At 43.1% G+C, this 26,841-nt stretch overlaps 1 protein-coding gene across 2 annotated transcripts in view; it reads left to right on the top strand.

Moving 5' to 3' along the window:
* LOC115196709 (hepatocyte growth factor) overlaps positions 1-18,741 on the top strand; it is a 51,620-nt gene extending 32,879 nt beyond the window's left edge. For both annotated transcript variants that reach the window (XM_029757551.1, XM_029757552.1), the window contains exons 5-18: positions 3,364-3,506; positions 4,599-4,719; positions 6,795-6,913; positions 8,224-8,389; positions 8,858-8,991; positions 9,857-9,944; positions 15,769-15,905; positions 16,005-16,037; positions 16,136-16,232; positions 16,421-16,495; positions 16,691-16,840; positions 16,942-17,048; positions 17,174-17,316; positions 17,437-18,741. In XM_029757551.1, the coding sequence (XP_029613411.1) occupies positions 3,364-3,506; positions 4,599-4,719; positions 6,795-6,913; positions 8,224-8,389; positions 8,858-8,991; positions 9,857-9,944; positions 15,769-15,905; positions 16,005-16,037; positions 16,136-16,232; positions 16,421-16,495; positions 16,691-16,840; positions 16,942-17,048; positions 17,174-17,316; positions 17,437-17,616 (1,693 nt within the window). In that variant the 3' untranslated portion in view covers positions 17,617-18,741. The remainder of the gene's footprint in view (positions 1-3,363; positions 3,507-4,598; positions 4,720-6,794; positions 6,914-8,223; positions 8,390-8,857; positions 8,992-9,856; positions 9,945-15,768; positions 15,906-16,004; positions 16,038-16,135; positions 16,233-16,420; positions 16,496-16,690; positions 16,841-16,941; positions 17,049-17,173; positions 17,317-17,436) is intronic.
* Positions 18,742-26,841: the final 8,100 nt, after the last annotated feature.

The raw sequence follows: 26,841 nt of genomic DNA, 5'->3' as shown, positions 1-26,841 counted from the left end.
CATGCTCAACCAACTGAGCCACAGGGAGGCGGTGATGCAACCTGTCAGGATGCTCTCAATGGTGCAGCTGTAAAACCTTTTGAGGATCTGAGGACCCATGCCAAATCTTTTCAGTCTGCTGAGGGGGAATAGGATTTGTCGTGCCCTCTTCACGACTGTCTTGCCGTGCTTGGACCATGTTAGTTTGTTGGTGATATGGACGCCAAGGAACTTGAAGTTCTCAACCTGCTCCACTACAGCCCTGTCGATGAGAATGGGGGCATGCTCAGTCCTCCTTTTCCTGTAGTCCACAATCTTCTCCTTTGTCTTGATCACGTTGAGGGAGAGGTTGTTGTCCTGGCACCACACGACTAGGTCTCTGACCTCCTCCCTATAAGCTGTCTCATCGTTGTCAGTGATCAGGGCTACTACTGTTGTGTCATCGGCAATCTTAATGATGGTGTTGGAGTTGTGCCCGGCCATGCAGTTATGAGTGAACAGGGAGTACAATAGGGGGCTGAGCACACACCCCAGATGGGCCCCCGTGTTGAGGATCAGCGTGGCGGATGTGTTATCACCCACCTTTACCACCTGGGGGCAGCCCGTCAGGAAGTCCAGGATCCAGTTGCAGAGTGAGGTGTTTAGTCCCAGGGGCCTTAGCTTAGTGATGAGCTTTGAGGGCACTATGGTGTTGAATGCTGAGCTGTAGTCAATGAATAGCATTCTCACACAGGTGTTCCTTTTGTCCAGGTGTAAAAGAGCAGTGTGAAGTGCAATAGAGGTTGCATCATCTGTTGATCTGTTGGTGCGGTATGAAAATTGGAGTGGGTCTAGGGTTTCTGGGATAATGGTGTTGATGTGAGCCATGACCAGCGTTTCAAAGCATTTCATGGCTACAGATTTGAGTGCTACAGGTCGGTAGTCATTTAGGCAGGTTACCTTAGTGTTCTTGGGCACAGGGACTATGGTGGTCTGCTTAAAACATGTTGGTATTACAGACTCAGACAGGGAGAGGTTGAAAATGTCAGTAAAGACACTTGCCAGTTGGTCAGCGTATGCTCGGAGTACACGTCCTGGTAATCCGTCTGGCCTTGTGAATGTTGACCTGTTTAAAGGTCTTACTCACATTAGCCGCGGAGAGCGTGATCACACAGTTGTCCAGAACAGATGATGGTTTCATGCATGTTTCAGTGTTTATTGTCTCGAAACGAGCATAGAAGTTATTTAGCTCGTCTGGTAGGCTCGTGTCACTGGGCAGCTCTCGGCTGTACTTCCCTTTGTAGTCTGTAATACTTTACAGGCCCTGCCAATTCCGACAAGCGTCCTAGCCGGTGTAGTACAACTCGATCTTAGTCCTGTATTGATGCTTTGCCTGTTTGATGGTTCATCGGACGACATAGCGGGATTTCTTATAAGCTTCCGGGATCGAGTCCTGCTCCTTGAAAGCAGCAGCTCTAGCCTTTAGCTGGGTGCGGATGTTGCTTGTAGTCCTTGGCTTCTGGTTGGGATATGCCAGTGACTGATGTGGTGTACTCCTCAATGCCATCGGAAGAGTCCCGGAACATATTCCATTCTGTGCTAGCAAAACAGTCCTGTAGTTTAGCATCTGCTTCATCTGATCACTTTTTTATAGACTGAGTCACTGGTGCTTCCTGCTTGAATTTTTGCTTGTAAGCTGGAATCAGGAGGATAGAACTATGGTCAGATTTGCCAAATGGAGGGCACGGGAGAGCTTCGTATGCGTCTCTGTGTGTGGAGTAAAGGTGGTCTAGAATTGTTTTCCTTCTGGTTGTTAATTTAATATGCTGATAGAAATTAGGTAAAAATGAATTATGTTTCCCGGCATTAAAGTCCCCGGCCACTAGGAGCGCCGCCTCTGGATGAGCGTTTTCCTGTTTGCTTATGGCAGTATACAGCTCATTGAGTGCGGTTTTAGTGGCAGCATCAGCCTGTGGTGGTATGTAGACAGCTACGAAAATACAGATGAAAACTTTCTTGGTAGATAGTGTTGTCTACAGCTTATCATGAGATACTCTACCTCAGGCAAGGAAAACCTCGAGACTTCCGTAGATATCGTGCACCATTTACATACATGCATAGGACCCGCCCCGTGTCTTACCAGAGGCTGCTGTTTTGTCCTGCCGATAATGTCGTTGTTCAACCACGACTCGGTGAAGCATAAGATATTACAGTTTTTAATGTCTCGTTGGTAGGATAAACGTATTTTGAGTATGTCCCATTTATTTTCCAGCGATTGAACGTTAACTAGCAGGATGGAAGGCATGAGCACATTAGCCACTCGTCACCTGATCCTCACAACGCACCCTGATTTCCTTCTCCAGCGAATAACAGGGATCTGGGCCTTGTTGTGTGTCTGTATTATATTCCTCCCGTCCGACTCATTGAAGAAGAACTCTTTGTCCAGTTTGAGGTGAGCAATCACAGTTCTGATGTCCAGAAGCTCTTTTCGGTCATAAGAGACGGTAGCAGCAACATTATGTACACAACAAGTTACGAACAACGTGAAAAAACAAACGAAATAGCCTGGTTGGTTAAGAGCCGATAAGACGGCAACCTTCCCCTCCGGCACCATCACAAGGAAGTACCAATGACATGCTCAATATGGAAGTGGCCCGATGACGAGGATGCTATGCTACAGGACTGTTTTGCTAGCACAGACTGGAATATGTTCCGTGATTCATCCGATGGCATTGAGGAGTATACCACCACAGTCACCGGCTTCGTCAATAAATGCATTGAGGACTTTGTCTACAAATTGATCGTGCTTACATATCCCAACCAGAAGCCATGGATTACAGGCAACATCCGCACCTAGCTAAAGGCTAGAGCTGCCGCTTTCAAGGAGCGGGACACTAATCCGGACACTTCTAAGAAATCCCGCTATGCCCTCAGATGAACCATCAAACAGGAAAAGCGTCAATACAGGACTAAGATTAAATCCTACTACACCGGCTCTGTCGCTCGTAGGATGTGTCAGAGTTCTGTTAAGGCTTGGTATGTCAAGCAATTACAGCTAAATTGTGTGCATGTGTGCTTTATCAGTGAGTTTACACTGGGGCACCCACACATTACCATATGTTGCATTATGTTGCCTAGCTCTGTGCCTTCCAAATTGTTTCAGCTGTGACCCATATAAATCCTTCCAATTGATCATGTGAGTCAGCAAACAAAACCACAATTGAATTGTTCCTCAGTCAATACGTAGATGTGTATGACTCAAGGTTATTTAGTAACACATGGCCTGTTCTACGCTCCACCTTGGAGATTTCCCTTCTGCCTTTCAACTCTGCACCAGATAGAATGAGAATATGTTTGTGATTGAGTGAAATATTGATGAACACTGAAGTTCTTCTCTCCCTCCAGTTTCCTACCGAGGAGGAACAGGAAGAAGGAGCTGACAAACAACTACTGCCGTAACCCTGACAACGCTATTTCAGGACCATGGTGCTTCACTACAGACCCCAATGTCAGACACCAGGACTGTGGAGTACCTGAGTGCTTACAAGGTAGGACACACACACACACACACACACATTGACCCCTGCCAACAACTAGTGGCTCTAACATGGTGGATTCTCTCCCTCAATGCCCCTCATTGGTCTCCACTTAACTGTGGCAAACTGCAGCCAAGTGGAATATCAGGTGCGTTCTCAGTAATGTAGTAATTATCCAACTGTTTGTGATGGTATTGACCTGAATTGCTGCTTGCAGAAGTGTGATTCACTTTATGTTGTCGATTCTCATTTCATCTTTCTCTGGCTTTGTTAACTATTTCAACCCAAAGGGACTTTTTTGCTTTTCAGTCTATACATAACCCCTGTGCCTAGTGGGGATTCTTACTCTATTAGGTCAGTTAAATGGCTTTAACTTTAGGCATGGAGCAGTTTTCGCACCACAGCCCATGTTCTTTTACAGTGCACCATTTAACTGTACTGTGATCCCTTCTCCCTGTGGCACTGGATCATGGCCTGTGGTATCTAGAACTGGATGACGCAAACTGTCACAGGAGAATCACTGTTTCTCAGATGGTGTCTAGAGGATAAATGTCCTCTGTGGATAATACAATGTATCTAGTTAATAAACAGCTGACAGTGATGTGATAAGATGTGTATGAAATACACAGTACTACCAGAGATGTGTGTGGGAGGGAGGAATCCACAAGGTTGTTATAAGAGTCAGAGGAAATGTAATGGGTCTGTGTTGTAATGGGAATGTGTGTTTTGGTCCAAAGAAAAATGACTGGAAAGGTTGATTTGAAAGAAAGTTTCCAGTAATGAGGAACACTGGGACATCACACACACACACACACACACACACACACACACACACACACACACACACACACACACACACACACACACACACACACACACATAATGGGAATAGTAGACTCATAAACATCTGTTTCTAATCTGCTCTGCTCTGCTGTTTACACTGCTCCACACACACACACATACACACTGAATGTTGACTCATTGGACTTAAGGGGAGACATTTTACATGAACGTTTAAATAGATGGGACAATTATACAGAAACTATTTTGGTATTACATGTAGTATCTGCATAAATAATGTCCATATCATGTGTGTGTGTCCAGTGGAGTGTGTGAGCTGTAATGGGGAAAGCTACAGAGGTCCCATGGATCACACCGAGACGGGACGGGAGTGTCAACGCTGGGACCTAGAGGAACCACACAAACACCACCTCCACCCCAAGAGGTAACACACACACACACATGTATACACGCGCACACACACACACTCAGTATGAGGTTGAATATTAATTACAGAAACACAAGGATGACTAAAGACGTGTTAACGAGTCTAACACTAATCCACACCACCTGCTGCTGGGGCAGGACGCACACACACCCTTCAACGCTGTGATGAAGAGGTTCTCAGTACCTCTGAGGCTCTGTTAGTATGCCTGGAGGAGGAATAAGATGCAAAACAACTGCAGTGGACCAGTATACTCTGGCCATGGAGGCCCTATAGCCAACACACACACACTTATAGATACACACACACAGAGAAACGTATAAATGCATGCTTAAACTGATGGAGAAGCACGCACACACACCGGCATTCCCACTTTGCTCACTGCTCGTATTATTGAAGTCGGATGTTTACATACACCTTAGCCAACTACATTTAAACTCCGTTTTTCACAATTCCTGACATTTAATCCTAGTAAAAATCCACTGTCTTAGGTCAGTTAGGATCACCACTTTATTTTAAGAATGTGAAATGTCAGAATAATAGTAGAGAGTGATTTATTTCAGCTTTTATTTTTTTCATCACATTCCCAGTGGGTCAGAAGTTTACATACACTCAATTAGTATTTGGTAGCATTGTCTTTAAATTGCTTAACTTGGGTCAAACGTTTCGGGTAGCCTTCCGCAAACTTCCCACAATAAGTTGGGTAAATTTTGGCCCATTCCTCCTGACAGAGCTGGTGTAACTAAGTCAGGTTTGTAGGCCTCCTTGCTCGCACACACACTTCTTCAGTTCTGACCACAAATTGTCTATATGATTGAGGTCAGGGCTTTGTGATGGCCGCTCCAATACCTTGACTTTGTTGTCCTTAAGCCATTTTGCCACAACTTTGGAAGTATGCTTGGGGTTATTGTCCATTTGGAAGACCCATTTGTGACCAAGCTTTAACTTCCTGACTGATGTCTTGAGATGTTGCTTCAATATATCCACATAATTTTCCTCCTCATGATGCCATCTCTTTTGTGAAGTGCACCAGTCCCTCCTGCAGCAAGGCACACCCACAACATGATGCTGCCACCACCGTGCTTCACGGTTGGGATGGTGTCCTTCGGCTTGCAAGCCTCCCCCCTTTTCCTCCAAACCTAACGATGGTCATTATGACCAAACAGTTCTATTTTTGTTTCATCAGACCAGAGAACATTTCTCCAAAAAGTACGATCTTTGACCCTATGTGCAGTTGCAAACCTTAGTCTGGCTTTTTTATGGCGGTTTTGGAGCAGTGGCTTCTTCCTTGCTGAGCGGCCTTTCAGGTTATGTCAATAATGGAATTGTTTTACTGTGGATATAGATACTTTTGTACCTGTTTCCTCCAGCATCTTTACAAGGTCCTTTGCTGTTGTTCTGGAATTGATTTGCACTTATCGCACCAAAGTACGTTCATCTCCAGGAGACAGAACACGTCTCCTTCCTGAGCGATATGACAGCTGCGTGGTCCCATGGTGTTTATACTTGTGTACTATTGTTTGTACAGATGAACGTGGTACCTTCAGGCGTTTGGAAATTGCTCCCAAGGATGAACCAGACTTGTGGAGTTCTACCATTTTTTTTCTGAGGTCTTGGCTGATTTCTTTTGATTTTCCCATGATGTCAAGCAAAGAGGCACTGAGTTTGAAGGTCGGCCTTGAAATACATCCACAGGTACACCTCCAATTGACTCAAATGATGTCAATTAGCCTATCAGAATCTTCTAAAGCCATGACATCATTTTCTGGATTTTTCCAAGCTGTTTAAAGGCACAGTCAACTTAGTGTATGTAAACTTCTGACCCACTGGAATTGTGATCCAGTGAAATAATCTGTCTGTAAACAATTGTTGGAAAAATTACTTGTCATGCACAAAGTAGATGTCCTAACCGACTTTCCAAAACTGTAGTTTGTTAACAAGAAATTTGTGGAGTAGTTGAAAAACAAGTTTTAATGACTCCAACCTAAGTGTATGTAAACTTCTGACTGCAACTGTATGTATCTACATCTTTCCCAATGACTTGTTGAAATCCTTCTCTTCTGTTTGGGATGTAGGTATCCTGATAAAGGCCTAGATGACAACTATTGTAGGAACCCAGATGGACGTCAACGACCGTGGTGTTTCACCCTGGATGCACACACAGCCTGGGAGTACTGCAACATCACAGCCTGCCGTGAGTGTGTGTGGGTGTGTGTGCGCATGCGTATGTATGAGTGTGTGGTGTGACTAACTACTCCAAATGTACAGCTTCCTGTACCTGTCATTCCACCCCCTCCTCTCTCTCTGATTGGTTTTGAGCAACACACACACACCCACACACACACTCATTCCCAGTTATGTCATGGTTAATAGACTGTGTTTATTTTAGGCTGTATCACAACCGGTCGTTATTGGGAGTCCCATAGGGCGGCGCACAATTGGCCCAGCATTGTCTGTGTTTGGCCAGTGTAGACTGTCATTGTAAATAAGAATTTGTTCTTAATTGACTTTCCTAGTTAAATAAAGGTTTTAAAAAAGTGAGCCTATATAAGATTGACGGAGAACAACACTTTAAAGCTGTGTGAGTGTGTTTGTTGTTTCGTTGTTTGGCTCTTCTCTGCTAGTCATCAGCAGCACTGGAACTGGGACTATACCAGATAGCATCTTACTGGTTGGACTCTCTCTCTTTGTCTCTGTGGTACAGGCCTTGGAAGTCAACCCAGTCCAGTTTTATGGTCTAACCCTTAAACGTTGTGTTAATGAAACCAAGGCAGAAAGAAAGACATAGAAACAAAGAGTTGTATTGTTTTGGCCTTTTCTATTCCCTGGTCCTGTCTTTATAATCCTCACCTGTCTGTCTGTCTGTCTGTCTGTCTGTCTGTCTGTCTGTCTGTCTGTCTGTCTGTCTGTCTGTCTGTCTGTCTGTCTGTCTGTCTGTCTGTCTGTCTGTCTGTCTGTCTGTCTGTCTGTCTGTCTGTCTGTCTCTTCACTGTCTGTCTGTCTGTCTGTCTCTCCTTCACTGTCTGTCTGTCTGTCTGTCTGTCTGTCTGTCTGTCTGTCTGTCTGTCTGTCTGTCTGTCTGTCTGTCTGTCTGTCTGTCTGTCCTTCACTGTCTGTCTGTCTGTCTGTCTGTCTCTCCTTCACTGTCTGTCTGTCTGTCTGTCTGTCTGTCTGTCTGTCTGTCTGTCTGTCTGTCTGTCTGTCTGTCTGTCTGTCTGTCTGTCTGTCTGTCTGTCTCTCCTTCACTGTCTGTCTGTCTGTCTGTCTGTCTGTCTGTCTGTCTCTCCTTCACTGTCTGTCTGTCTGTCTGTCTGTCTGTCTGTCTGTCTCTCCTTCACTGTCTGTCTGTCTGTCTCTCCTTCACTCTGTCTGTCTGTCTGTCTGTCTCTGTCTCTCTCTCCTTCTCAATCTCTCTCTCCTTCTCTGTCTCTCTCTCCTTCTCTGTCTCTCTCTCCTTCTCTGTCTCTCTCTCCTTCACTGTCTCTCTCTCTCTCTCCCTCTCAGCCTCAGACAGTGTGGGAGAGGTAGATGTGACTACCAGCTGTTTCCGGGGTCGAGGTGAGGGCTACAGAGGGACAGTAGCAGTAACACCCAGTGGGGTGACCTGTCAACGCTGGGACTCACAGTACCCCCACAACCACACATACATACCCCAGGACTATCGCTGCAAGTGAGTGACCCACACTTGTACGGACACACATCGACAACCCTACACACACTATATTACATGTTGAAGGGCAACTTCACCACTTTTCAATCTCATATTCAAATATAACGTTAACAAGTTATTCCCAGTGACATCATCATAAATTAAAACAGTGATTTTCAAACACTATGAGATTCGTGGTGACGTGGGGAGCCAGAAAATACCCTCCCTCTGGCTAGAAACTCACTGCAGGTTTTGGAAATCACCGTTTGTCTTACTTTTAATCCTACCCTTTGATATCACAGAGAATTATTTTTTTAAAACCTTTCTTCCCATCTTTTTAACCACAGGTCGTAGAAACATGCCTCTTTCACATATGTAGACACTGGTTTGGTGCTGGAGATAATGAATAGGATGTTGAAAAAGGGTGGAGTTGCACTTTAACTTGTTTAGAGAATATATCTTTATTGTGTGTGTGTGTGTGTGTTGCAGAGACCTGAGGGAGAACTACTGTAGGAACCCTGACGGCCTTGACCTCCCATGGTGCTTCACTTCAGACCCTAACGTTCGCAAGGCATTCTGCACCAACATCCCCCACTGTGACACACAGAATACTGAACCCCATGGTGAGAGCCTAGCATAATCAAAACCACAGTAGTCCCCTGAGCTAAAGCCTATAGCTCCAGTAACTAATACAGGTCTTCATGTCTCAGACAATGGTAGTGCAATGGACATTTACTGCTTTTGGTTAAACTGACATGTGAACGGGTGGTGGGTAGCCTAGCGGTTATAGCATTGGGCCAGTAATCAAACGCTCATTGGTTAAAATTCTGAGTGGTGAAAAAAATCTGCCGATGTGCCCTTGAGTAAGGCACTTAACCATAATTGCACCTGTAAGTTGCTCTGGATGAGAGCGTCTGCTAAATTATGTAAATGGAATAGGCTTCTGGCTCCTAAACATTTTTATTTTGACCATGCAAAATAGATGGATTCCTGATGCAGATATGTTTTCTCTGAATAATAATAATATACTTGACATTAGTTCAGTGTTGTCCCTGAAGTATAATCTCCTGAGCAACTTATAAAGTATGTTTCTATAGAAGTATTACTGAAGGACTCTGGGAATCACAGCCCACTGCACATAAATAAACTAGCTCTGACAGCGTTACAACATCGCTCTGTCCCATTGGATAGAGAGGACAAGGAAGCTGTGTCCCATTGGATAGTAAGTGGATCTGGAATACAGATTCTTTAGGGTTGTGTTTTTCCCACACTCAGATGAGAATCTCGGAGTTGGGACAGTTTTGTGACTGGTGTTTTGTGGTCATGTTCTGGTATACCAGTCAGGACACCAGAGATTGTATAGTTTTAATACCATATTTCCCTGGGGTTGGTGTGGTCTGTAGCATTCTGACTTGTATTACAGTAACATAAATATGTTTTCATATTTTATTATCCTGGTATCATACTGTACGTGTGTGTGCGTTCCAGACTGCTACGAGGGCAATGGAGAGAGCTACAGAGGAGAGGTGTCAAGGACCAGGTCAGGTCTTCCCTGTTCCCTCTGGAGAGACCACAGGTAGCAAAACCACATGCTACACATCTGCTTGTGTGTTGTGGGGTGGGGCATAGATGGGAGTAGGGCTGTGGTGGTCATGACATTTTGTAAGCTGGTGATTGTTGAGCAAATAACTGCCGGTCTCACGGTAATTGACCGTAAATTAACATAAACACGTTTAGCATAACCTGGCTTCCACGCATTGCCTACAAGCCACTGATGCAGATCTTTGGAAAATCTATATTTTCAAAAGTCTAATAAATCCGTTTAATATAGCCTACACCATCACAATAAATCCATTATATATTTTGGATTTATTGTGAGAAACGCGATATGAAGAAAATGTACTTTATTTCAGAAGAACAGGATAGCGTACTATGAGTTGTGCTTACGTTAGGCGCTAATGTAGCTATGCCATATGGCTGTAGGCTACACTAGTTCATTTAACAGACAAGATTTGCTTAGAATGCTGTGGCATTATTTTATCGTATGAAGAATACAATTGAACATGCTGTATGCTGTTCTGCCTGCGGCTATAGAACCCTGACCTGTTCACCAGACGTGCTACCTTGAACTGCTGTTTTCGACTCTCTCTCTACCGCACCTGCTGTCTCTAACTCTAAATGATCAGCTATGAAAAGCCAACTGACATTTACTTCTGAGGTGCTGACCTGTTGCACCCTCTACAACCAGTGTGATTATTATTACACAGCCAGAAGAGGACTGGCCACCCCTCAGAGCCTGGTTCCTCTCTAAGTTTCTTCCTAGGTTCCTGCCTTTCTAGGGAGTTTTTCCTAGCCACCGTGCTTCAACATCTGCATTGCTTGCTGTTTGGGGTCTTAGGCTGGGTTTCTGTATAGCACTTTGTGACATCGGCTGATATAAAAAGGGCTTCATAAATACATTTGATTGGCTTTATAAATACATTTGATTCAATTTGATTGAATAAAATAAAAAGGATATTTTCTCAATGATAAAAAAACAGGTCCTCCTGTATGCTTACTTTAGAGTTATATATGCAACTTTAGTTGTGATACAAATGTTGGGCTATATGTTTTGATTTGTAATACATGCGACTCTAATGATGAGTTGAAAAAAGTTGCATCAAAGGCATGCACTCTTTGTTTCTTGTGCAGGCCGTGCACACTTCATCAGTCTCTCATTCACAATTTGTCAAGCACTTGATAATATTCTCACAAGGCCTCGAATTTCCCGACAGCATCCCACATGTGTGGCTGTAATGCCCCCTAAAAAATGCAATGCCTTTTGCGGCCAAAGTGGCCGTTGTGCCTTTGGGCTGAATATAATAATTATTATTCCCTTCACCCGGCTGCGTGCTCCGAAGCATCTCTCACATGGCTCTCTCAGATATCTCAATTCTTATTAGCCAATGCCCGTCACCTGATCGGGTCCTTCTCACAGGCATCTGAGCTCCGAAGTAGGCTACAAGTTTGACAGACACATCGGGCAACTGCCTTCTTATAGAATTCCGAGGCGCATATTGGAGATGTTAGAAGAGCTGTCCACATTTACTTTTTATCAGCCAACAAGATGAGTAGGTCTAACAAACAGCAAAAGCTCTAGCTTATGTCAATATACTGTCCCCCATAGTACATAACGTGACCTATTCTATTGGTCAACTTGTCCTTCTGTGCGAGAAATAAATATTCCAAACATAGTCTGGGACAGTTGTGGGATGCGATAGATCCCAAATTAATACAACCACTGCATCAAAAAAAATGTAAAAGCAATGAGGCTGATGCAACAGATCAGAATGTTTAGCTTAAAATGTTAATAAACTATTAGGCTATTTGTTCACATTATAAGCCAGCAGTGCTCACACGGCAGTAGGCTATAAGTGCGAATGTTCCAAAATGCAATTAGCGGGAAAACACATTCTCCAAAGTGACCTCAAATGTGATTATGCATGTAATGCTTTATTATAAAGCTCCATTTTTATGGTAAAAATTATGTTCCCCAAACTTGAAACTCACACGCCGCCTATGAGCCAGTTAGGCTCTACACCGGTTATAAAGTGGATTAATGTGCCTAATTTTAAGTACATATTTGGCCACTTTAGTTGTGATACAAACCTATGGGCTAGGCTACATGAGGTGTGCGACTAGACTTTGAAAAAGTCGCAAAAAGAAGTAATGCGCTGTTTCTTGCATAACTGCACATGCTGTGCATCATTCACAAGTGATAATATATATTTCACAAGTGATAGGATAATATTGTCATCCATCAGACTATTCTTAATTTAATCTTGTCTTTACATACAGTACCAGTCAAACGTTTGGACACCTACTCATTCCAGGGTTTTTCTTTATTTGTACTGTTTTCTACATTGTAGAATAATAGTGAACACATCAACACTATGGAATAATGTAGTAACCAAAAAATAGTTAAACAAATTCTTCAAAGTAGCCACCCTTTGCCTTGATGACAGCTTTGCACACTCTTGGCATTCTCTCAACCAGCTTCATGAGGTAGTCACCTGGAATGCAGGTGTGTCTCGTTAAAAGTTAATTTGTGGAATTTATTTCCTTCTTATTGCATTTGATCCAATCAGTTGTGTTGTGACAAGAAAGGGGTGGTATACAGAAGATATCCCTATTTGGTAAAAGACCAAGTTCATATTATGGCAAGAACAGCTCAAATAAGCACACAGAAACGACAGTCCATCATTATTTAAGACATGAAGGTGAGTCAATTTGGAACATTTCAAAAACGTTGAAAGCTTCTTCAAGTGCAGTCGCAAAAACCATCAAGCGCTATGATGAAACTGGCTCTCATGAGGACCGCCACAGGAAAGGAAGACGCAGAGTTATTTAGAGTTACCAGCCTCAGAAATCAGCAATCAACTGCACCTCAGAATGCAACCCAAATAAATGCTTCACAGAGTTCAAGTAACAGACACATCTCAACATCAACTGTTCAGAGAAGACTGCGTGAATCAGGCCTTCATGGTCGAACTGCTGCAAAGAAACCACTACTAAAGAACACCAATAAGAAGAAGAGACTTGTTTGGGACAAGAAACACGAGCAATGAACATTAGACCGGTGGAAATCTGTCCTTTGGTCTGATGACATATGGATGATCTCCGCATGTGTGGTTCCCACTGTGACGCATGGAGGAGGAGGTGTGGTGGTGCTTTGTTGCTGACAGTATCTGATTTATTTAGAATTCAAGGTAAACTTAACCAGCATGGCTACCACAGGATTCTGCAGCGATACACCATCCCATCTGGTGTCCGCTTAGTGGGACTATCATTTGTTTTTCAACAGTACAATGACCCAAAACACACCTCCAGACAGTGTAAGGGCTATTTGACTAAGAAGGAGAGTGATGGAGTGCTGCATCAGATGACCTGGGCTCCACTTTAACCCAATTGAGATGGTTTGGGATGAGTTGGAACGCAGGGAAGGAAAAGCAGCCAACAAGTACTCAGCATACTACCGTTCAAAAGTTTTGGGTTTATTGTGTTATTGACTGTACGTTTGCTTATCCCATGTGTAACTCTGTTGTTTTTGTCGCACTGCTTTGCTTTATCTTGGCCAGGTCACAGTTGTAAATGAGAACTTGTTCTCAACTGGCCTACCTGGTTAAATATTTTTTTTAGAAGTGTCCTTGTTTTTGAAAGAAAATCACATTTTTTTGTTCATTAAAATAACATCAAATTGATCAGAAGTACAGTGTAGACATTGTTAATGTTGTAAATTACTATTGTAGCTGGAAACGGCTGACTTTTAATGGAATATCTACATTGGCGTACAGAGGCCCATTATCAGTTCCAATGGCACATTGTGTTAGCTAATCCAACTTTATCATTTTAAATGGCTAATTGATCATTAGAAAACCCTTTTGCAATTATGTTTGCACAGCTGAACACTGTTGTTCTCATTAAAGAAGCAATACATCTGGCCTTCTTTAGACTAGTTGTGGGTTCGATTACAGGCTCAAAATGGCCAGAAACAAAGAACTTTCTTCTGAAACTTGTAAGTCTATTCTTGTTCTGAGAAATGAAGGCTTTTCCATGCGAGAAACTGAAGATCTCGTACAACACTGTACTACCCCCTTCACAGAACAGCGCAAACTGGCTCTAACCAGAATAGAAAGAGGAGCGAGGGGACAAGTACATTAGTGTCTAGTTTGAGAAACAGACGCCTCAACTGGCAGCTTCATTAAATAGTACCCGCAAAACACCAGTCTCAACGTCAACAGTGAAGAGGTGACTACGGGATGCTGGCCTTCTTGGCAGAGTTCCTCTGTCCAGTGTCTGTGTTCTTTTACCCTTCTTAATCTTTTATTTGTATTGGCCAGTCTGAGATATGTCTTTTTCTTTGCAACTCTGCCTAGAAGGCAAGCATCCCGGAGTCGGCTCTTCAACATTGCCATAATTTTGAATGGCAGTGTATGTGGGGACTCCTTCAAGACGTTTGGAGAAGCATTCCAGGTGAAGGTGGTTGAGAGGATGCCAAGGGTGTGCAAAGCTGTCATCAAGACAAAGGGTGGCTACTTTAAAGAATCTCAAATGTAAAATATATTTTTTGGTTACTACATGATTCCATATGTGTTATTTCATTGTTTTGATCGTTTCACTATTATTCTACAATGTAGAAAATACTAAAAATAAAGAAAAACCCTTGAATGAGTTGGTGTGTCCTAACCTTTGACTGGTACTGTATACTAAATAATGTGTGAAATTAGTTATGAACAGAGGCAGGGGGGAAAAATACATGTCATCTATGCACTTATATAGCGAATGGAGGACGCTTTTCCCGTGGTTCATTTTCATGCCAGCCAGGTAGGCTATACTCCTGTTTTAAAGTGAAGCAATGTGCTTAATATTAGGAAAGCTGAGAAATAAATATAGTAGGCCTAGCCTATAGAAAGCTGATGGAATCCTCCTCTTTATAATTGAGGCCATCAATTGCATAGCCTATAGAAATGTTGCACAACATGAGCTAATGGGCCCTCATGAAGTGTTTGATTTGACTTTCGATCACATTTACATTGATGTCAGAGTGATTAGAGGGACAATAGGGTGTGGAGTACCAGGCAGTTAGCAAGTTTGGAATCTGACTGCGGTCATGACTTATGACTGCCGGTGTGGCGATAATACGGTCACCGTAACAGCCCTAAGATGGAGTTCCCTATTCAGAAACACATGGTTGAACCTAAGAGGTCATGGGGGAGTTAACCTGTAGCTGACATGTGGTCAAGTCATATTGGTCTAACAAAGAGTCAGAGCCTGGCTGTTCTCAAGGAGAGAAAAACTGGTCCATTACTCCACTCCACTGTAACGGATGGTTGAGTGGGTGTGTAATAAAGCATCTGGAGGACACGCTGCAGGCTTCCTCTGACCCTGAGCCTCTTTCCTTCTCGGAATACTTCAAAGCCAATCGGTTCCTCTGCTTGGCTCCCGCCCAGAGGTCAGAGGTCAGCAGTTATTGTTTATGTTAGAGAGACTCAGAGGGATCACTCTCTCAGCACGCACGATTGGTCCTCCTCTGAATTCCCCTATTATCATCCTGGAATGTCTGGGAAGGAATTCTGTTGGAGACGTTCCAAACATTACGATCGTTGCCCTGTGTGTGCGTGTGTGTGTGTGTGTGTGTGTGTGTGTGTGTGTGTGTGTGTGTGTGTGTGTGTGTGTGTGTGTGTGTGTGTGTGTGTGTGTGTGTGTGTGTGTGTGTGTGTGTGTGTGTGTGTGTGTGTGTGTGAGAAAGAGATGGGTAAAGAGAGAGAGGCCATACAGAGCTATGGCTCCTCTCATTATGATGGGCTGACAGTCTGTCTTTAACCGTCTCTCATACTCTCCTTTGTTTTTTTTGTGTATAGTTGGGACAGAGATGCAGCGGTGCTGACTGTGGGACAGGAGGGGAGTTTCTGTAGGAACCCAGACAGAGACACACACGGCCCCTGGTGTTACACTAACAGCACTGCGATACCCTGGGACTACTGCAGCGTCAAAGCATGTGAGTCATACACACACACACACACACCACTGCTGTAGTGGCATTGTCACTCTGTTGTCACTGAGACCTCTATCTTGTGTTTCATCCTCTGTCATACAGGTGAACCATCAGAGTACACCATTCCACAGCGAGGTCAGTCGCTCTACTCCACCTTCTGGTTTTCATCTTGTACTTCTCTCTGGGTATAAAATGGTTGTTTCAACATAGTTTCCTCTTTCTCAACTTGTCAGTGGAGGTGTCATGTTTCATCCATAAGACCACCAGGATAGTAGGAGGAGCTCCTGTCGCCATCACAGACGGAAGCTGGATGGTCAGCATACAGAAACGGTACACACACATACACACATATATATATTTATTTATTATACACGCCTGGCTTTGCTTCTCTGTGTTATCTACTGTAGGTATAAACTCTGCTCTAGTGGCAGATATATAGACCATTTGTCCAAGTTGTTGGAGTTAGCAAAGGTCCATTCCCAGTGTGTAATATCATGTGTGGTGTGTTCCCTCCCCAGGTCCAGTCACTGGTGTGGAGGTTCTCTCATACGAGAGGAGTGGGTCCTCACTGACAGACAATGCTTCTCCTCATGGTAACTGCACCTCTCTCGCTCTCTCGCTCTCTCGCTCTCTCGCTCTCTCGCTCTGCCTCTCTCGCTCTGCCTCTCTCGCTCTGCCTCTCTCGGTCTGCCTCTCTCGCTCTGCCTCTTTCGCTCTGCCTCTTTCGCTCTGCCTCTTTTGCTCTGCCTCTTTGTCTTTACTATGCTTACGTCCACCTGTCTCCACAGTGTTCCAGACCTGAGTGAGTATCGTGTGTGGTTGGGTGTATCAGACCTTCGTGGCTTGGCTCCTAACAGCTCCTTCAGACAGGAAGTCTCCATCTCCCATGTGATCTGTGGTCCTGAGGGCTCCAACCTGGCCCTCATAAGGCTGGCCCAGTGAGTGCCTGAACAGAAATATACAAACACTCCTGGTCGTATATCATACGTTTTCTAGTCTTGTATTTTTCAACAACAACAAAAATATTTCTCTCACTCAGGCCTGCCCTCCCTGCAGACAGTGTCCACACCATTCAGCTGCCGGTGGCTGGGTGCTCCATTCCTGATGGCTCGATGTGTAGCATGCATGGATGGGGCGAGACCAAAGGTACACACACATACAATCACATCCATCAAAATTATGTAATCTAGGAAAGGGACTGGTTAATCATTAGCTGTACTGATGTCTTGTTGTCATGACTATAATCTCCCCTCCTCTCACCTATCACTCAGGTACGGGTCATGAAGGTGTACTGAAGGTGGTCCATCTGCCCATGGTCAGTAATGAGAGGTGTAGTGAACAACACAGAGGGAACCTCCAAATCACAGACACCAAGATTTGCGCTGGGGGGAGGAAGGACGAGGGGGTCTGTGAGGTAAGGAATCTGGTGAACTGTGAATGAAATATGCACTGAAACACTTGGAAAAGTTCTCTCTCATCAGGAGTTGACTGTATGTTATTCCTAATGTATGCATTATGTCTCTCCCCCTGTCAGAGGGACTATGGCGGCCCCTTGGTGTGCCAGGAAGGAGAGAGCAGGGTCATAGTGGGGGTCAGTGTCCATGGCAGAGGCTGTGCCCGTGCCAATCGGCCTGGCATCTTCATCAACGTCCCCTTCTACACCCAGTGGATCCACAAGGTGTTCCGACACTACCCCGAACCTCAGATCAACTAGGCACGACCCTCAGATCAACTAGGCTCGACCCTCAGATCAACTTGGCACGACCCTCAGATCAACTTGGCACTACCCTCAGATCAACTAAATATCAAATAGAGATAAACCTTTATCCCATCATCAATCAGAGACTCACTTGACCCCCCCCCCTTGATATAGATACACATTGTTGTCTCTACTCTTACCTGTGGCTCAGTCACGTAAGGACCAACTGAGTCCATGTGCATTTGAAAGGGGGAAAACTCCAGCCATACAGAAAAATATCAAGCGCAACTCCAAACTTGATTCTGGAATTCAGACTCATGGGCTTCTATATGTCTTTGGAGTGGACCTGTGAAGTGGAATGTAATTGTGTTGATCAGACTGCTGGATCGATCCTTTAGATAATATAAATATGTAGTATTACAAACATGCTACTAAGGACAACAGAGGTGTGGATATGTGGTTGGCCAACCACCATGTCCTGAAGCTGGTAAGGTTTGGATGTTCAGGACACATATTGTACACAATCAGTAAGAAGCTGTAGACAATGTGGTAATAGGGGAGAGTGGGGTAAATTGAGACACCCCTTGTTTCTAGGAAACCATATACAAAATTAATAATGTGACCACATTTTTAGGAAGAGGTCATCATTTCATGGAGTCAAAGGAAGAAACCACCCCACAAAGTAAACTGAATGTATTATGTTACAGGTTTTATGATGCTTGTATCTAAACCAAAGTAGATGTACATCAGTTGGGGTCTTTATAAGCTACAATATGAGGTCCTAAACCTAGCATGAAAGTGCATCCTTGTAGCTGTGTGGACTAATATAATCAAAATGAGCCAATGGCCACCATACCCCATACAAATGATGATTACATTTTGTCAATTTTATGCGTATTACGCATAGTATTTTTGCAATGTGTCATGCATATAAACTCATGATAGTGCATTTGTATTATTACAGAGCAGACATCATCATGCCCCTTGTATACAAACGTAAAACAAGCAGGGGTCTAGCCGCCTTGAGTTTCTTGAGAGAGCAGCCAAGGAAGTCAGAGAAGGGAAGAAGTCAATTTGAGCAGCAGCAAAGGATGGAAAAAATTGTCCTTATGACACTGAAGAGGTACATTGGCTATGACAGAGTAGCGGAGGCACACAAGGTCTCATCTGATGACATGGAGTCTCAGCTTGCTGATCATATCAAGAATCTGGCAGACCAGTTTCATGGGCTCAGCCTTAAATGCAGAAAACTACCACAACTGGCACATACGAATTGGCACATTGAAGCAACATCTCTATCCCAGGCAACTGGTTAAGAAATGAAAGGGTCAGTGATATTGAACAGAGAGAGCTATGTCTGAATGAAGATATACACTATACCACACCCCCATTCCATTAATTAAACTTTGACCTACCAGCACCATCACCCACTATCACAGGTCACCATCCCCCACTATCACAGGTCACCATCCCCCACTATCACAGGTCACCATCCCCCACTATCACAGGTCACCATCCCCCACTATCACAGGTCACCATCCCCCACTATCACAGGTCACCATCCCCCACTATCACAGGTCACCATCCCCCACTCTCACAGGTCACCATCCCCCACTCTCACAGGTCACCATCCCCCACTCTCACAGGTCACCATCCCCCACTCTCACAGGTCACCATCCCCCACTCTCACAGGTCACCATCCCCACTTACCTCAAGGCGGCTCAACTGACCTTGTTCCTATGCTCAACTTACCACATACCCGGTGTAAGATGTGCCAAAATACCACTTTTTTTGGACAAGCTATGTTTTCAAAGCTGTTATGTTTCCAGGGATACACAACTACCTGAAATACACTACGAAAGTGTGCTCATCAAACATCTCATTCGAAAATCATGGGCATTAATATAGAGTTGTTCCCCCCTTTGCTGCTATAAAAGCCTACACTCTTCTGCGAAGGCCTTCCACTAGATGTTGGAACGTTGCTGCTTGGACTTGCTTTGCCTCAGCCACAAGCGCATTAGTGAGGTCGGGCACTGATGTTGGGCGATTAGGCTTGGCTTGCAGTCGGCGTTCCAATTCATCCTGAAGGTGTTCGATGGGGTTGAGGTCAGGGCACTGTGCAAGTTCTTCCATACCGATCTCGACAAACCATTTCTGTATGGACCTAGCTTTGTGCAACCAAGGACAGATGATTTTTAAGTGTTACGCGCTTCATCACTCGGTGGTCCCGTTCTTTGAGCTTGTGTGGCTTACCACTTTGTGGCTGAGCCATTATTGCTCCTAGAATTTTGTACTTCACAATAACAGCACATACAGTTGACCGGGACAGCTCTAGCAGAGCAGAAATGGGATGAACTGACTTGTTGGAAAGGTGGCATCCTACTGTATGACGGTGCCACATTGACAGTTACTGAGCTCTTCAGTAAGCCATTCTACTGCCAATGTTTGTTTATGGAGATTGCATGGCTATGTGATTGATTTTATACACCTGTCAGCAATGGGTGTGGCTGAAATAGCCAAATCCACTCATTTGAAGGGGTGTCCACATACTTTTGTGTATATATAGTGTATATGTAGATATCTTTGGTAGAAACAATACTATTTTTCCCTTGACATAGTGATGCTGAATGTAAAAAGAAATGGCTCAACCTACCCCAATCTCCCCTACACTTGATTCCTGAAGTTACTTGAATGTACTGAAAATCAAAAGGCAGTAGCTCTCCACTTCTGTAGTGTTCTTCTGTAGGGCACTGTCAAGGTCACTAAAGCACAGCTCTGTACTTCTTATGGCCTTATGAGGGCATTATATACTGTACTATGCCAATAAGTGTCACAGTGTAAATAGTTTGCCGAGTGTGACTCTAACACTCGGAATGTGATATTGGTCTTATAGACCTGTGAGAGGATGGTGAAGTTGGCCTTTTAGGAATATGGAAAGATCAATCTGAAGCCATTGAATGTAAATATGTTTTATTTCTGTATATGTACAGTATTTTAAAGGTGAAAGGGAATGGATTGCAACTCCAAGCCTTACCAGTGTCCTCTTACCCTCTCCCCTCCTTTCTATTTCCACTTCTCTCCTCCCCGCCTCTCTTACTGCAGTAATGTATTCTGTTTGATAAACACACAACTCATTACCACAGGCCAGTATGACTGATTCCGTGTGTGTGTGTGTGTGTGTGTGTGTGTGTGTGTGTGTGTGTGTGTGTGTGTGTGTGTGTGTGAGAATTCTATTGGAGTGAGTTATATTCCCTCCCCTCCCACAGCCTCTGGCAGACATCCAGTAACTATCTACTCTGGAAATTAACTTTCACAGAATCTGTTACTGCAAACTGTTACCTAAATGGAGATGTACTGTATTTTTTTATGTTATCATTGTGGAAGTATTAGCCTCTATATCTATGACACGTTGGTCTGACTATTTCACCTGGGAATGTGAGGGGTCAGACAAGTAGGCCCACTTTATAGCTTTTCTTATATTTCATGCATTTGTATTTGAACATTTAGTGAAGTTGTATTCTGTGTGTGTGTGTGATGCTGCTATACAATGTTACATTATCTGTACCTGTATACTCTAGGCTACTGTACATGTATTGTTTTTAATTTGAATACTCAATTTCAATACAGTACTATCATATACCTGTAATAGCCTACACCGTGCTCCTTTTTCAATGTATCTGTAAGTTAATCATTGAATACTATGTATTAGTGTTACAGTATATTACGGCATGGCACAATGCCCACATACAATGAGTTTGTCTATTTAATAAGCATTAGGTGGTTGGGAGTGTAATCATAAGACCTAATTTCCATTTCAACCTTTCGGGGAGAATTTGTAGAAGCCTAGGCTTCTACAGGTGTCTAACATTACATTTGCTTCAGAAAGCATCCATAAAATGAACAGAAGGAAATTGTCTTTGACACATGGGTCACATATCAAGCTCATTAAAAGCACCAATGCTAATATACATAGGACAAGACAATTAAAAAGGTAGGCACTAAGTGCAGCATTTTTGTCTAAATGTACTGTTTAAAATTGTTATTGCAGAGCGAGGATTTGTTGTGGATTTTGACTTTGTACTATACAAGCGACCTGGCAGAAGCAATTTGTTTGCTGAGTAGGCAAGTTTGTAGTTGGTTATGAAGCTGCTCTCTGAAGTGTTGGTTATGAAGCTGCTCTCTGAAGTGTTGGTTATGAAGCTGCTCTCTGAAGTGTATCTCATCAATAGACTACTCCCAGTCTGGAATTTACATCTTCCATGTTTCACCTCCATGGCGGACGAGCTGCAGACGCTGGTCAAACCCTCCTCAGTTGAATCCTAAATGATAGTATTGTTTCCAAGCTAGTTAGACAGAAGTGCTGTGAGAGGGATCACCTGTCTAGCTTATTCCAAGACCAGCAATTATCTGTGGAATCGTGTTTTATGTTTTTTGTGGACCCCAGGAAGAGTAGCTGCTGCATTCGCATCAGCTAGTGGAGATCCTAATAAAATGCGGGAACTCGGCTGCAGTGTCCACTAGGTGGTGATAGTGTACAGGCAATATGTGGAGGAAGAATAAGATTTAAACCATAAGTCTAAGCCCTTGCTAAATTGGAGGGGGATCATTTTGCTATTTGATTTAGAATTTTAAGACCCCTTGAAGTGTAAAAAAAAGTCACATTTTTATTTGTCCCTACTGCTATTAGTCCATACAAACGCATTGAATACATATTCACTACATGGAACAGCAGATAGTGCCCCAAAAAAGGAAGTTTGTCATGAAGTGTATGTCCTATATCTGAGAGATGTAACCTCTTATTTTTGGAACTAAACAGTCTCCATATATACTTCCATTCATTGTTTCACCTGATCACGGGGGACCTTCAGACGAGTTTTGTGAAGCCTGTGGGTGTTCTAGTGCAAAACAACCGACATGTACACTACCGGTCAAACGTTTTAGAACGCCTACTCATTCAAGGGTTTTTCTTCATTGTTACTATTTTCTACATTGTAGAATAATAGTGAAGACCTCAAAACTATGAAATAACAGATATGGAATCATGTAGTAACCAAAACATTTTATATTTGAGATTCTTCAAATAGCCACCCTTTGCCTTGATGACAGCTTTGCACACTCTTGGCATTCTCTCAACCAGCTACATGAGGTAGTCACCTAGATTGCATTTCAATTAACAGATGAGCCTTCTTAAAAGTTAATTTGTGGAATTTCTTTCCTCAATGTGTTTGAGCCAATCAGTTGTGTCGTGACAAGGTAGGGAGGTATACAGAAGATAGCCCTATTTGGTAAAAAACCAAGTCCATATTATGGCAAGACAAGCTTATATAAGCAAAGAGATATGACAGTCCATCACTTTAAGATATGAAGGTCAGTCAATATTGAAAGTGCAGTTGCAAAAATCATCAAGCGCTATGATGAAAGTGGCTCTAATGAGGACCGCCACAGGAATGGAAGTCCAGAAATTGCAGCCCAAATAAATGCTTCACAGAGTTCAAGTAACAGACACATCTCAACGTCAACTGTTCAGAGGAAACTGTGAGTCAGGCCTTCATGGTCGAATTGCTGCAAAGAAACCACTAGTAAAGGACACCAATAATAAGAAGAGACTTGCTTAGGCCAAGAAACACGAGCAATGGACATTAGACCGGTGGAAATTTGTCCTTTGGTCTGGAGTCCAAATTGGAGAATTTTGGTTCGAACCACCTTGTCTTTGTGAGACGCGGTAAGGGTGAACGGATGATCTCTGCATGTGTAATTCCCACCTTAAAGCATGGAAGAGGAAGTGTTATGGTGTGGGGGTGCTTTGCTGGTGACACTGTCTGTGATTTATTTAGAATTCAAGTCACACTTAACCAGCATGGCTACCACAGCATTCTGCAGCGATACGCCATCCCATCTAGTTTGCGCTTAACGCTTTATTTGTTTTTTTCAACAGGACAATGACCCAACACACCTGCAGACTGTGTAAGGGCTATTTGACCAAGAAGGAGAGTGATGGAGTGCTGCATCAGATGACCTGGCCTCCACAAACAAATCAAATGTTATTGGTCACTTACACATGTTTAGCAGATGTTATTGCAGGTGTAGGGAAATGCTTGTGCTTCTAGTTCCGACAGTGCAGCAATATTTAACAAGTAATGTCTAACAATTTCAGAACAAATACCTAATACACACATCTAAGTAAAGGAATGGAATTAAGAATATATGGATGAGCAATGTCAGAGCGTCATAGACTAAGATACAGTCGATAGTATAGAATACAGTACAGTATTTGCATACTGCATGAGATGAGTATTGGAAGATATGTAAACATTATTAAAGTGACATTATTAAAGTGACTGGTGTTCCATTTATTAAAGTGGCCAATGATTTAAAGTATGTGTATGTAGGCAGCAGCCTCTCTGTGCTAGTGATGGCTATTTAACAGTCTGATGGCTTTGAGATAGAAGCTGTTTTTCAGTCTCTTGGTCCCACAATCCCCCCAACCTCAACCAAACTGAGATGGTTTGGGATGAGTCAGACCGCAGAGTGAAGCAAAAGCAGCCAACAAGTGCTCAGCATATGTGGGAACTCCTTAAGACTGTTGGAAAATCGTTCCAGATGAAGCTGGTTGAGAGAATGCCAAGAGTGTGCAAAGCTGTCATCAAGGCAATGGGTGGCTACTTGAATAATCTCAAATATAAAATATATTTTGATTTCTTCAACACTTTTTGGTTACTACATGATTCCATATGTGTTATTTAATAGTTTTGATGTCTTCACTATTATTCTACAATGTAGAAAATAGTAACAATAAAGAAAAACCCTTGAATGAGTAGGTGTTCTAAAACTTTTGACCGGTAGTGTACGTGTTCATGAGAGTCCACAGAGGGGTCATCAGTGTGTATCCTAAACTATTCAGATGCTACAGACAGATGTTGGCAGATTGGCTGTACCGACTTCTGTCGAGTCCCAAGACGCTTGTGGGGATCGTAGAGCAAAACGGAGAACACCACCGTGTTTGTGAGAGTTTAATCTTCCCTTAGAATATCTTCTTTCCATATTTTGTAGTCCAAACCGTTCGGACGCTACAGACAATTTTGTGAGAAGAGGTTGCATGGTCTAACAAACACCACTCTAGCTGTCACCTTTCACTGCAGATGCAGGGCTGTGTGTATGTCACAGCAGTGATGCTGTGCTAGAGCAGGGTTCTCCCTGACTGACGGTGTCTTTAATGTTGGCTGCTCTTATAGCCCTGCACCCACATCATTCCCCACATAAGCCACTATGCACCCAAACACACTTAAACAGAGGCATGCCTGAGAGACACTGAAACGCAAGGGATGGAGCTGGAAGGGAGAGAGAGAGAGAGGGAGAGGGGATTAAATGCTGAATCCATTGATGTAGCATTTAAGAAGTTACAGCCAGCAGAAAATACACAGAATATACATTTTCTGTTGTGTGAGTTCTACATGCTACTGCTGACATGCACAACACACACACACACAGCCACCGGTGTCCCAGCAGACGTGTGGGGGCCGTACTCAAAAAAATTAGCTTAGACCTGAGGTTTATACTTGTGGTTTAAAATAGCTAGCTGCTATCTTTTCTCATAGGCCAACCTGGCACAATAAGTAACCTGGCACTATGCTGAGGCCAACCAGCTGAGCACATGATTATATCCTGTAACAGAATAACGAATCAACCTATCAGATACCTTACATGATAGAGCCACCATCCAATTGCATTTGTTACATTTTTTTTTACAATCACTAGGACCAATTTCTCAATACTTAGGTAACTATTTTCAAAACTCTTCACACAGTGAACATAACAGCTGTCACAGATTTCTTCGTCGTCAGACGATATAGCGAAATCATCGTCGGAGAACGTGGACCAATACGCAGAGGAGTTAGTGCTCATCATCTTCATTTATTAAATGAATGTGCACACGGAAAAACAAGAAAACGAAATAAGACTAGTGACAGTTTTACATGCATGCATGCATGCATGCATGCATGCATACATACATACATACATACATACATACATACATACATACATACATACATACATACATACATACATACATACATACATACATACATACATACATACATACATACATACATACATACATACATACATACATACATACATACATAAACACAGTGCAAAATACAACTACCCACAACCTACCAAACAAATACACACCTACTTATAGGACTCCCAATCAGAGGCAACTAGAAACACCTGCCTCCAATTGAGAGCCCAGCACCCAAAACTACACATAGAAAAACAAACCTAGAACCTATACCAAAACTAACACCCCCACTACACCACACACAAAACCACATAATACAAAACAAATATACCTCTGCCACGTCCTGACCAAATATAATACAAATAATACCTAAATATTGGTCAGGACGTGACAACAGCAGTCAATGTGGGCTAAACTATGGATAATTTTTCATTGCTTTGGCACAAAATGCATTCAATGACTACATCTTTCAATTTGCATGAACTCTTTTCTCACTCAGATACAACCACCACCAAAACTCTATGTACCTACAGGCCAATTTGCACATGTTTACATACTCTTTTCAAAACTGTTAAACTTAAGTTCAAAACTTAAAATAACACAAAATTTAATAAGAATTTGCTACATTTCTACAGTAATACCGTATTGAAATATATTCCAAATCTAAAAAATGAAATACTATCAAAACCATTAGACCAACCACAGCTGATTCCCATTGTAGCCGAACACCTACGCAGGTGTTAGTCTGTCAGTTACATTACCATCTATACAAAAGGGGACATCTTAGGAATAATGCTGTACTGTAATGTAAACATGGACCCAGCCAGAGATAGAGAAGTGGCTGACAGAGGAAGAAGAGTGGCTGGGAGAGGGAGAGGAGTACGTATGCGTGGTGGAAGAAGACAGAGAGGAAGATCAAGAGCTGTAGTCTCAGATGAGATTAGGGCTACTATAATTGATCATGTAATAAATCATGATCTATCAATGAGAGAGGCTGGTCTGAGAGTGCAGCCAAATCTGCAACGCTCAACAGTGGCATATATTCTGAGAAATTTCCGTCAAAACAACAGGTAAGATGTACATTCTGCAAGGGCATCTGACTGAACTGCACATTACAGAAGTAAATTGAGCAAAGCCTCCAAACCTACTTGTGTGTAATTGTAATTGTTTTTGTACTTCTGCTTAGGACCCAACGATTACCTCCTACAGGCGGGAGA

This window comes from Salmo trutta, chromosome 7, assembly GCF_901001165.1.
Source record: "Salmo trutta chromosome 7, fSalTru1.1, whole genome shotgun sequence".
NCBI classification, from domain to species: Eukaryota; Metazoa; Chordata; class Actinopteri; order Salmoniformes; family Salmonidae; genus Salmo; species Salmo trutta.
Note: the sequence above shows the minus strand (reverse complement) of the source record. Positions and strands in the feature narration are given on the sequence as shown.